The sequence below is a fragment of the Rhagoletis zephyria genome, unplaced genomic scaffold, assembly GCF_001687245.7.
Source record: "Rhagoletis zephyria isolate East Lansing unplaced genomic scaffold, Rhagoletis_zephyria_1.1 Rzeph_scaffold_02155, whole genome shotgun sequence".
Taxonomy (NCBI): Eukaryota; Metazoa; Arthropoda; class Insecta; order Diptera; family Tephritidae; genus Rhagoletis; species Rhagoletis zephyria.
This window is the reverse complement of record NW_016159239.1, coordinates 56,634-68,894: the sequence shown is the minus strand read 5'-3', so window position 1 is coordinate 68,894 and position 12,261 is coordinate 56,634. Positions and strand designations below refer to the sequence as shown.

The window sequence follows — 12,261 nt, the reverse complement described above, 5'->3', positions numbered from 1 at the left end:
TCTCAGTCGTTGTCGTCGAGCTCCACTAACGGCAGCCCCAAGAAGCATGCAGCCTCAATTGGGTCGGTCCACAGGAACGTAGCCGTTAGGGTCGTGGGGTTTTCCGGGCATGCGAAGAGATGTTTCGAGTCGTGAGGGGTCTTTCCGCATGCCGGCTATTAACAGGTATTTCAGTCCTCTTTCATATGATACCAAATTTGTTTAATTTGGACAGGGGGTTTGTTCATTATGCGGAAAGGACTTTTATTTAGGAAAAATATTCGCAACAACCCTGGTGGGAACGTGGGATATTTAGTTGTTGTTGTTGTTATTGTTGCGGCACTACTTAACCCTGCGTATTTTGGTTCATCCTTCAATCATTGTCGCGAAGCTCAACTTACGGTAGGCCCTGAAAACGGGCAATTTCAATAGGGCCAAACCAAAGGGAGAGGGGTTTTAGTTGAGTGGGATTGCTGGCATGCGAACAGGTGGTTGGTGTTGTGCGGGGAATCTCCACATAACGGAAACTCATTGGGAATATTGGGGTCGAGTCCGGACAGAAACCGACCTAGTTGTAAACAACGCCGATAGTTGTCAACAAGAATCCAACGAAGACCTTTTTTTAATATTTATTTTTTCTACTTTAAACATTGAAGTAACTGTGACAGTTCTGCATAGGCAGACTTTCTCTATTGTGGAATACCCTTACGTGCGAGTATTGAGTACACGTGGAAATTCGTTATAAAAACTAATACCTCATTGCAGGTGTTGGTATAGATGATATAAAGAGGATGAAAATAGTATTTCCATGCTGATCATAATGAGCATAACATTTATGGTAATCCAAACACCAATACTGATCCAGTGGCTCCATATGTCGCGTTCGCAGTTGTACAATTTTACAGTCTTCATTTAGTACTTTGTTATATTGCAGAGTTTGATCAAAGATCTTTTTTATTAAATCTACACGCAAAAGGCCGCCCCCTAATACTCTTTTTCCTCCTGAATTTTGGTTTAAATTACGAGAAAAAACACATTTTTTTGCGTTTGTATTAGCAACTATAATAGACAGAACACACTGATCGATATCTAATTGCTCTGGTAAACTGCGTGGCATACATCGCTCAACGTTCTGCAATTGACTTTCGCCAAACACATCCTGTGACATAGTCCGCAAATCGCGAAAACTCGGACCTGCTCCACATATAACACAAATGATACTACTTGGCGCTAATGGAATACTTACGAAACGATATGCCAACTTTTTTGATTAGAAATAGAAAATTACNCCCATTCGGATGGATCCATCCGTAAGAAGTCAGAAGACAAACCAAAGGGCAACGAAGGAATTTTTAGTTTTGTAGGACCCGAAATTTCTAATAGTTTTGCGAATCAAGAGAACGGGATTTGAAATTACTCTATCTTCACTGAATTTTACGTTTGGCTCGACTGCTTGCAGTGCCTTCACCATTTCTCGTTTTTCCTCCACTGGCACATCATTATCAAAAAACGCTAAAGCTGTTGTCTCCGGCATTAAGTACCATAAATGACTTTTGAACTTTTTCAAAACCGCATTGGATACCACTGCATCAGTTTGGGCGTACTCAATTGAATTTTGTAAAAATTTTAAATCTTGCATTGCAGCCTTAATGGGATTTGTGCACTGGTACCATATACTCATATAAAGGCGAATTCATATAAAGGCGAATGAGGAAAATGCAAATATCTCGTAAACTATTAAATTCTCTTGGCGTCAGTTTGAACAGGGCTCGAATCGTAACATCCGTTCACGGATCGAAAACGATACGAAAGAAAATGACGTGATACGTCAGGCAGTATAAGCTGAATGGGACAAAGAGTATGTTTACGTATGTCATCATCCGAAAAATGTGTTTTTACGTGACGAATAGTACGATATCGTTTGTTGCGTTTCGAGCCCAGGGTTGTTGCGAATATTATTCCGAAATAAAAGTTCTTTCCGGATAATAAACAAACCGATTATCCAAATTAAACAAGTTTGGTATCAAATGAAAGCGAAGAAAGCCGTATATTGAAAAATATTTCAATAAAAAATGTTAATTATTTACCGTAAAACAAATCTTGTGTCAGGTATATGCATTTCTTTAGTATTAAATTATAAAAAAAATATAAATAGAGGTCGTTGTTGTTGTTTTTATAGCGGCTACAACAACCCCGCCCAGATCGGCTGATATCTCAGTCGTTGTCGTCGAGCTCCACTAACGGCAGCCCCAAGAAGCATGCAGCCTCAATTGGGTCGGTCCACAGGAACGTAGCCGTTAGGGTCGTGGGGTTTTCCGGGCATGCGAAGAGATGTTTCGAGTCGTGAGGGGTCTTTCCGCATGCCGGCTATTAACAGGTATTTCAGTCCTCTTTCATATGATACCAAATTTGTTTAATTTGGACAGGGGGTTTGTTCATTATGCGGAAAGGACTTTTATTTAGGAAAAATATTCGCAACAACCCTGGTGGGAACGTGGGATATTTAGTTGTTGTTGTTGTTATTGTTGCGGCACTACTTAACCCTGCGTATTTTGGTTCATCCTTCAATCATTGTCGCGAAGCTCAACTTACGGTAGGCCCTGAAAACGGGCAATTTCAATAGGGCCAAACCAAAGGGAGAGGGGTTTTAGTTGAGTGGGATTGCTGGCATGCGAACAGGTGGTTGGTGTTGTGCGGGGAATCTCCACATAACGGAAACTCATTGGGAATATTGGGGTCGAGTCCGGACAGAAACCGACCTAGTTGTAAACAACGCCGATAGTTGTCAACAAGAATCCAACGAAGACCTTTTTTTAATATTTATTTTTTCTACTTTAAACATTGAAGTAACTGTGACAGTTCTGCATAGGCAGACTTTCTCTATTGTGGAATACCCTTACGTGCGAGTATTGAGTACACGTGGAAATTCGTTATAAAAACTAATACCTCATTGCAGGTGTTGGTATAGATGATATAAAGAGGATGAAAATAGTATTTCCATGCTGATCATAATGAGCATAACATTTATGGTAATCCAAACACCAATACTGATCCAGTGGCTCCATATGTCGCGTTCGCAGTTGTACAATTTTACAGTCTTCATTTAGTACTTTGTTATATTGCAGAGTTTGATCAAAGATCTTTTTTATTAAATCTACACGCAAAAGGCCGCCCCCTAATACTCTTTTTCCTCCTGAATTTTGGTTTAAATTACGAGAAAAAACACATTTTTTTGCGTTTGTATTAGCAACTATAATAGACAGAACACACTGATCGATATCTAATTGCTCTGGTAAACTGCGTGGCATACATCGCTCAACGTTCTGCAATTGACTTTCGCCAAACACATCCTGTGACATAGTCCGCAAATCGCGAAAACTCGGACCTGCTCCACATATAACACAAATGATACTACTTGGCGCTAATGGAATACTTACGAAACGATATGCCAACTTTTTTGATTAGAAATAGAAAATTACACACTATATTAATCCATCATCAATCAAAAATTGCTCACCGTTGAATCTCGTTTTGGTAAATACACAGGGACATCATTCTGTATAGTACTCGACGAATTTAGTAATAATAAAAGTAATTCACGATCTATTGGATCCAAATCCCACCAGCCTTCTGTACCCACTGCTACGTTATTTCCAACGACAAGGCAGCAGAAAAGCGAACCGCAAAGGTCACTAAAATCGTTTAGTCGCTGCGCCAATTGTTGATTTTCCGTTGATAGTATACAGTCGGTAAATCCTAATATGCGCGTTGTGCACGCTTCTAATGCCGCATCTACTAATGGCACATAATTTCTTGCCTCCTTCTTCATCCGATCCAACAAAGTTAAATCAACAAGCTCCTTATAATTAACAAATAGTGCAATTGCACCAAACACTACGTCGGCTAGTGACTGCAGGACCGCTTCAGACATTGAACGGGCACAAACTATCAACGTGACAGCATTGTGGAAATCTCGCCAAACATAAGTCCAATCCTCAGAATATGTTACTTGCAGGGTTATACCCAGTGATTTGAAGAACATATGAAAACCATTTAGTGAAGCCACAGTAGAAAAGGGCAACTGAAAAGATCAATTTACCAATAAATGCAAAAAAGGATCATTATTTTAACTTACATTATCGCAGTCCCCTTTTTTGCGAGTAAACACTGGTAGACCTCCACTTGTTGTTAAGCAAATTATGTAAATCGACATCCTTTTAAACAATATGCAAACCAAGCTGTAAGAAATAAATAATTTACATAAATAGAAAACAAGTAGAAAAAATAATCATTATGCTGCCCGACCTATCTAGTTATAAAAAATAATAAACAAAGACGGCCTGCAGGAAATTGGTTTGGAAATCGACACCGACAATTGACAGCTAAGTCCCCTTTCAAACACGTCAAGTCTTGAAAGCAATTTCTATCGCATTCTCTTTTGTGTTTTCTCTTTGCTTCCACACGCGTCAAGTTTTATTGAATTCAAGTCCTCGGATCTTTAAATGGGAAGCAACGAAAAGATCAAAAGAGAACAAGAAAACTTGAAACGAATTGACGGTACGTAGGTATCTGTACTCCTCCCCTCTCTTCCCCCCGCCATCACTAACGAACGAACAGACTTGAAAGCAAGACTTGACGTGTCTGAAAGGGAAAAGCAAGCCGCCAAGGCGAATTTACTGGCCGTCTCCATAGGATAAAATTTATTGCTGTCCAGCTGTCATTTTGGTGGCTAGATATAAATTATATCAGTGGCAATATTTGTGTGGGCTTTTTATATCTTGATATAGGCATCTGTGAGATAGCTTCTAAAACGTATTTTTGCCGGATTTAATCACTTAAAAAATTTAGAAAATAGGCTATTTTACATCCAATTACGTAATAACAAATATTTTAACCGAAAACAGTTCATTATCTGCTTTTATATTAAAATATCAATAATGTTGCCGCCACGAAGTTTTCATGCAAATGAACATGTAGCTCTCAAACTACCAAATTGCCGGCAATAGATGGCAAGATATAAGCTCTGATTAAAGGCCTGGTCAAACAGGCGCGATGCGGCACGGTGCGGTATAATCCCGTACGATATGCGGTATCAAATACCATGGCGGTATATGGGAGCACTCAAACAGACGCGGTATTGGAAGTGTGGTACAGAATTCTACCGCAGCATGCAGCGTTCACCGCGTGGTATAAGAAGATATGAGATATAATTTAGAGCTAGAGTTCTACCACATATTTTATCTACAAAAGTGCTATAGATTATAAATTCTACCTTTTTCATTATAAAAAACATGAGTTTAAAAGTGCTCGTAATACATTTGTTGGCATAAATGTGATATTCTTTGGTTTTACTTCTCACAAAATAAATAAAATAAAGTTGAACTTTTTCGTTTGTTAAAAAATATAATCTGGCAATGTTGCTCAGAAATATGAACGATAAATTTACTGGAATTTTAAATTCTTTCGCAAAACGTTCAAAATGGAGCGTTTAATTGAGCTGGTAAAATGCTATCCAATTTCATACGATTTAAAACATCCTGAATATAAAAATATACAAAAAAAGATGAAATTTGGAAAACATTAGGTGATGAACTGAACGAAGAATGTAAGTCAGTAATTTAACGTGTTGTGTATAAAATAGAGACGGGTACGGGCTGGAATATTTGCTGTCAGCACGAACTCGTGCGGGCCTGGGCGTTCAGTAAAATTTCATAAAAGCACGAAAAGGCACGAAAAAGCCCGATGCTAATACTAAAAATTTAGACGAGCTTTTGGTTTTATACAAAAAAAAATAGTACATATTTAAAACTCTTTGATAAGAGAAAAGCAAAAAAAGAAATATTTGGAAACCGATAGAAAATATATGATACTTAGTAGTTTTGCTTACATACATATCTGTACATAAAATACCTTCCACTTTTTCTACTACACAGAAAATATATTATAAAAATCTTTGATGTAAAATATTGATTCGCTTAAGTAAATATACATATGGACATAAACACAAAATTAAAATTATGTACATATGTATACATACAATAAAAGTCGTGCCGGGCCGGGCCGGGCCCCACTAAAATTCTTAACGTGCGGGCTTGTGCGTGTTTTTGAAAGTTGATTTTACACTCGTGCCGGGCCGGGCCTGAAAATTTAGGCCCGTGCCCATCTCTAGTATAAATCATTACCTATTATTTTTGTGCGCAATAAAAAAAATCTTGTGTTGTAGATGTTTCATCTTGGAAAAGGTTTCATGAGATAGGTCTTTAAAGCAAACGCTTCATCCCCAACTAAAACGAACGGAGTCGGTTCAGTTTCTTCAGGTAGAGGTTTACTTTCCGGAATGCAAAAATTTCCGGTTTCAAACCTTTTCCCATGCTGGAGTTTTCAAAAATGCCTCCATCGCTATTTTTGCCATAACCTCCTATGTCGACACATAAAAACTTAAAGTCAGCTCCAACAATAGCTAAAAGAACCACCGAAAATTGTTTTAGGTAGCAGAAGTGTTGCGAACCAGTATTTTTTGGGCACTTTATTGTAACATGCTTCCCATCGATACTTCCTGTGCAATTTGGGAACTGCCATGCTTCGTAAAATTGCTCTGCTGAATTTTTCCATATGGCTTCTGTTGGCTGAGGCATGTAAATGGGCTGCATACGTAACCAAATTGCTTCGCAAACTTCTTCCACGATTGCGCTAACGGTAGTGAATCCGACTCTGAAACTGTGTCCAATTGTAGAAAAGCTGTCCTTAGTCGATAAAAATCTGAAAATAAACATGTTTTTACTTTCAGTTGATACTGTGAAAAAAAGTGGAAAAATTTGAGAGACTCCTATGCAAAGCACTTAAGGATTGCAGCAAAAAAACCGGTCAAAGCGCACAGCGATATAAAACTTGGCAATGGGCAACGCATATGCAGTATTTTAAGCCATTTCTTTCTTTTGCTTCAACAGTGAGCAATATTCATGAAATTCCGACCGAAGAAGAAATATTAGATGAAGAACCGAGTTGCAGCTCAACACCATCCACAACTTCTGTGCGAAAACGTGGAAGCACTTCACAGTCTGCTGTTGAAGATATAATTGGTCATATAAAAAATAAGCGCAGCCGCACGGATCTAGATGGCACAGATCACATATTTCTTGGCTATTCTAAGACAATAAAAACTTTTTCACTAAAGCGGCAAATGGAAGTAAAACATGAATTCGCCAAAATTATAATGCGACATGAGATTGATCATTTGGTAGAGCAAAACGAAAAAGAAAGTTGCCCGCAAACAGAAAGCAATTCAACAGAAAGTTACACACAGGATTCACTAGCTGCTTATTTTTCAAACTTCGAAGATTAAATGACTCATATTTTTTAATCACCTGTAAACTTATTTTTAAATAAACTTATTACCTTAAGGCTATCATTAACCGCTCTTCTGCAGATATTGGCTCCCTCCAATTTGTGTGTTGCTTTGTAATATCAGTCCTTATTAAATTTAGTATTTCATCAAAGCATTCAGGGAGCATGCGGAAATATTTATAAAATCTTTCCTCGTGGTTACGCAGTTGGGGCATCAGGCTGGAAAATTCACCATCTTCTTCTCTTCTCAAATTTATTTCGTGAACCCATCTTTTTCTAAAACATATACATAAATTAAGAACTTTGCAGGATAAAACAACGATATAGGCATATTCATACCTTCTGTTTTCTTCATCGAGAAGTGCTGCTAATTAGAGTTGGGTCGTTTCGTTCTGAACTTGTTCAATTGACCGGGTCTTTTAACTGAACTAGTGAACTAAATCTTTGATCTTCGTTCTTCTAGTTCTTTTTGTCTATGTCGCTCTTTTCGTTCTTCTTGTTCAAGAATCATGAATGTCGATGAATAAAGACTTGGTTAAGAGTGTTACCAGGGCGCTACAATTGTTATTTAGCAAATAAATCCCCAGCCAGCAAAGATCATTGCTAAGGTTATTTCTGGCTACACTGCCATTTAATTTATTAGCCGTAAAATAAACTTACGGCAACACTTGTTTTCGCTTTCAAACTACTGTTATCTTGAAAATTTCTCACGAATACTCAACATTTTATTGTTCCTACAAAGTTTTTCTTATGGCTGAAAAAAGAAAGCGTTCCGAGCTATGGAACCATTTTATTGTAGGTGAAGGCGGCAAGAGTGGGAAATGCGTGTATTGTAAGGCTACATTAAGCATAGCAGGTGGGTCGCAAAGCAATCTTGCTCGGCATTTGAAGGTGAAGCACCCAACAGTCACCTTAGCCGTCGTTCGGCAAGAGATATCGTCGTTGGAAACACAGCAGCCAACATCAACTACAGGATTAGTATCTATTGCGGGCCAACAAATAATTAGTAATTTTATCCGACGACCACCTCCAACTCGAAAAGTAGAGCTAATTGACCGTCAGGTTCTTAAAATGGTAGGAAAAGGCAATCATGCGCTTAGCATTGTAGAAGATTCCGAGTTTAAAAATCTAATTGAAATGATCACTCATTGCCCAGGATACAAGCTTCCTACGCGCAAAAGTTTGTCAAACTCGCTTTTGCCAAACGTTTATAATGAACTAAAGGCGAAACTACACGAAGAGATACGTTTGGCAAGTGCTGTGTGCTTGAGCACAGATGCATGGACATCGAGGGCCAATCAAAGTTATATTGCAGTAACCGCACATTTCGTAGAACCTGAAAAAGGTATATTAAAATCTCACCTTATAGCTTGTATCGAAAATGCGGAGCGTCATACCAGTGACAACCTGTGTGCAACACTGAGAAAAATAATGGATTTCTAATAAAATTACAGCAGTTGTGTCAGATAATGCAGCAAATATTATTGGAGCAATAAAGATAGGACAATGGCGTTCAGTCCCATGTTTCGCACACACACTTAATTTAATAGTTCAAAAAGGATTGCAACAACTAGACAGTATTAAAATAAAATCAAAAGCGATTGCTGAGTTTTTTCATCGAAGCGCTAATGGGTTACAAAAACTAATGGAAACACAAAAACAATTAAATATGCCTGAATTAAAATTAAAAATTGATGTGCAAACGCGATGGAACTCAACATATGAGATGTTTGATCGTCTATTAAAGGTTAAAGATGCCTTAAATGTAGTTCTGTCACGTCTTAAGCCTGACCTTTGTATGACTCACCAGGAGTGGGCTATAATAGAAGAAATAGTACCCGTATTGAAGCCATTTTATGAAGTGAGTACCGAGTTGTCCGCTGAGCAGAACGTTACTCCTTTCCAAGGTTGTAAGACTTAGAGACAATATATGTACATATGTATGTATGCTAATAGTAAAAAAAAATTATCCCTACAGGTCACTATATTTTGCAAAATGCTGCAAAAATTCATAGCAGGAAAGGTTGCCAACTCAGAAGACGTTAGGGGTGTTTTAAAAGTGCTACAAACAGAGATGATGACACGTTTTTCTAAAATTGAAAATAATATTTTATATGCAGAAAGTACAATACTCGACCCTCGATTTAAAGGGCGTGGTTTCAAAAATGAGTATGCATACAAAAGCGCAATGGAGCAATTCAAAAAAAAGTTAACAGTAATACAACCAGCAGAAAGTGCCAGGGTTGAAGAAGTTGAGACATTTCAACAGAACGTAAACAATTTTCAGCCGAGGCGAAGCATTTGGGACGAGTACGACTCTGAATTCCTTTTGGTAACAAGTTCGATGAATACCATTGTGGCAGCAACACGATGAAGTTGATAAGTATTTAAACGAGGAATATTTAAATAGAAGAGATGATCCACTCAAGTGGTGGTGTGAGCGGAAAAAGATATATCCTCGCTTATATGCCTATGTTTTGAAACGTCTCTGTATTGTTGCAACTTCTGTACCTTGCGAGAGGATTTTTTCAGTAGCAGGGCAAATTATTACCGACAGAAGATCCGTTTTATTGCCTGAAAAGTTGACACACCTGACGTTTTTACATAACAATATGTAAAAAAATTTCATCTTTAAATTTATTAAAAACATGTTTTGTAATACAATTACATTAATTAAATTTAAAAATTTTAATTCAAAATTATACATTGGAATATTTTAGTGACGTTTCGAGATATTTAAGAGACCTTTCAAACTTTTTCGGGACTTTTAAGAATGTTGAAGGTCAATGATACATACATACAAATATGTATATGCATCTTAACTTTCGCTCAAATAACAAAATGCAATTTTACTGAAATTGCTTTTTATTATAAAATATAAATGCATAATTAAGGGATTCACAAGACGTGTTAACCGTCGTGAAATCTTAAGCTTAACATTTTTGTATGTAAAACAACGGTTAAAATGGTTTTAGGTGGGCTATTTATAATTTTTTGTCAGTTAAAAAACATTTCGGTGTAGTTAAAAATCCTCTAGAACCATTTTAATCATTATTTTACATTAAAAAAATGTTAAGCTTAAGATTTCACGACGGTTAACACGTCTTGTGAATACCCTAAATATGTATGTTATACACGGCCTTGATTTATTCTGTACACCTGTTTCGTAGGCACGAGATTGTTCAACAATGACAATGAACAAAGTTGCTTACAACAAAAAAAAGAACTAATGAACAAAAAGAACAACTTGTTCGTTCATTAAAAAAAGAACAAAAGAACTAAATCTCTGGAATGAACTAGAAAGCCCAGCTCTACTGCTAATAGCAATAATTCGTCCTCAGAGCTTGAGCTATCCATTGCGAAAATCGGATTTATAATATATAAATTTAGAAAGAGGAATGCGTAGAATGCCGTTAATTTGAGCTCGTCACATGGCAACAATGTTTCTTACTATACCGCACCGCGCCTGTTTGAGTGCCTTTGCGTATATCGTTACCGCGTATCGTACGGGATTATACCGCGCTGTACCGCACCGCGCCTGTTTGAGTGCCTTTGCGTATATCGTTACCGCGTATCGTACGGGATTATACCGCGCTGTACCGCACCGCGCCTGTTTGAGTGCCTTTGCGTATATCGTTACCGCGTATCGTACGGGATTATACCGCGCTGTACCGCACCGCGCCTGTTTGAGCAGGCCTATATATTGCTCTTGAAGAGTAATGAGCGGTCTCCATTGGCTATTTATATTCTAACATATGTATCAAGATATAAACTTTATCCTGTGGAGAAGGGCAGTTATATAAGGTGGTGTCATAAACCAAAAAGAACGCGACGTTGTATTTGTAACTGGTTTTGAGAAAAAAGCGGGTTCGTCAGCTGAGCGTTTGTTTACATCACAAGCACCACTATTTTACACTTTATTTTAAGTAAAGAAGAGTTAATTCAACATGACAACACATTTTTAAGCATTTTATTGCATCATTTTACATAAATTGTGCGCTTAAAGTGTCTGACAATAATTTTGGCTAATTTTGGTTTTCGTTGTTTTTNCGTCAGCTGAGCGTTTGTTTACATCACAAGCACCACTATTTTACACTTTATTTTAAGTAAAGAAGAGTTAATTCAACATGACAACACATTTTTAAGCATTTTATTGCATCATTTTACATAAATTGTGCGCTTAAAGTGTCTGACAATAATTTTGGCTAATTTTGGTTTTCGTTGTTTTTTTTGCTTTGTTTACTTTTCGGTCGTTTTCCAGTGAAACAAGATGGCGTAGAACCCGCTAAAAAATCTACTTTTTTCACTCTCTTGTTCTTACGTGATCTTGTGTCTTTCGTCCATGAGGTGGTGTTACTAGCTCAGCTGATTTTGTGTATGTGTTTCGCCGCACGGCTTCTGATATCAAAATGAAAAATTTTGTTTGAATTTCTACACACATTCTTAGGGCCGGTTGTTCAATGTCTGATTAGCACAAATCGGAGGTAGAAGCTCCGGTTAGATACAACTACTGCTTTATCGATCACATGCTATATGGATGCTGTCGAAATCGTCGATAATGAGCAATAAAGCAATAACAAAACACATGTAAATTTTTGTTTTTGTACTCCTGCTATCACCTTATATTAATTCGCCTTGCAAGCCGCATTCATACATTCGCTTTGGTCATGATTCAAATATTTAAGAGCCCCTGCACACTGCATACAAACTTCTTCGGCCGACGATTTACAGGTCTATTCTGCGCTGGTAATAAAAAGTTTGTAACCGGTAATTAAAGTTCCTGTTAATTTTGAAACCCTTTTCGCATTCTGTGTACTCTTGTATCCGGTAAATTTTGTCACCATCTCATAAGCTGGTAACAAATTATTGCCCCGTGAAATATGCAATGCCAGAATTTGCACAATTCTTCATAGCTGAATTGAATCGCGGTGGCAAGAA

The 12,261-nt window shown here is 37.6% G+C and overlaps 2 protein-coding genes across 5 annotated transcripts; both read right to left on the bottom strand.

Annotated features, from left to right (window-relative positions):
* Positions 1-324: 324 nt before the first annotated feature.
* Positions 325-1,244, bottom strand: LOC108366123 (protein fuzzy-like). Its single transcript, XM_017620428.1, has one exon. The coding sequence runs from the start codon at positions 1,145-1,147 to the stop codon at positions 728-730; it is 420 nt and encodes a 139-aa protein (XP_017475917.1). The 5' UTR covers positions 1,148-1,244; the 3' UTR covers positions 325-727.
* A 1,293-nt stretch (positions 1,245-2,537) lies between these two features.
* Positions 2,538-7,829, bottom strand: LOC108366122 (protein fuzzy homolog). Of its 4 annotated transcripts, XM_017620425.1 has the most exons (6): positions 7,663-7,829; positions 7,375-7,599; positions 6,488-6,738; positions 4,115-4,217; positions 3,497-4,060; positions 2,538-3,431 (listed from the first exon to the last, which is right to left on the bottom strand). In XM_017620425.1, exons 3-6 carry the CDS (start codon positions 6,589-6,591, stop codon positions 2,919-2,921), a joined length of 1,284 nt encoding a protein of 427 aa, XP_017475914.1. In that variant the 5' UTR covers positions 6,592-6,738; positions 7,375-7,599; positions 7,663-7,829; the 3' UTR covers positions 2,538-2,918. The 4 variants fall into 4 exon arrangements, with proteins under 4 accessions (XP_017475914.1, XP_017475913.1, XP_017475915.1 ...); XM_017620424.1 differs by lacking the exon at positions 6,488-6,738; XM_017620426.1 differs by lacking the exons at positions 6,488-6,738; positions 7,375-7,599; positions 7,663-7,829 and adding an exon at positions 6,162-6,470.
* Between the last annotated feature and the right edge of the window lie 4,432 nt (positions 7,830-12,261).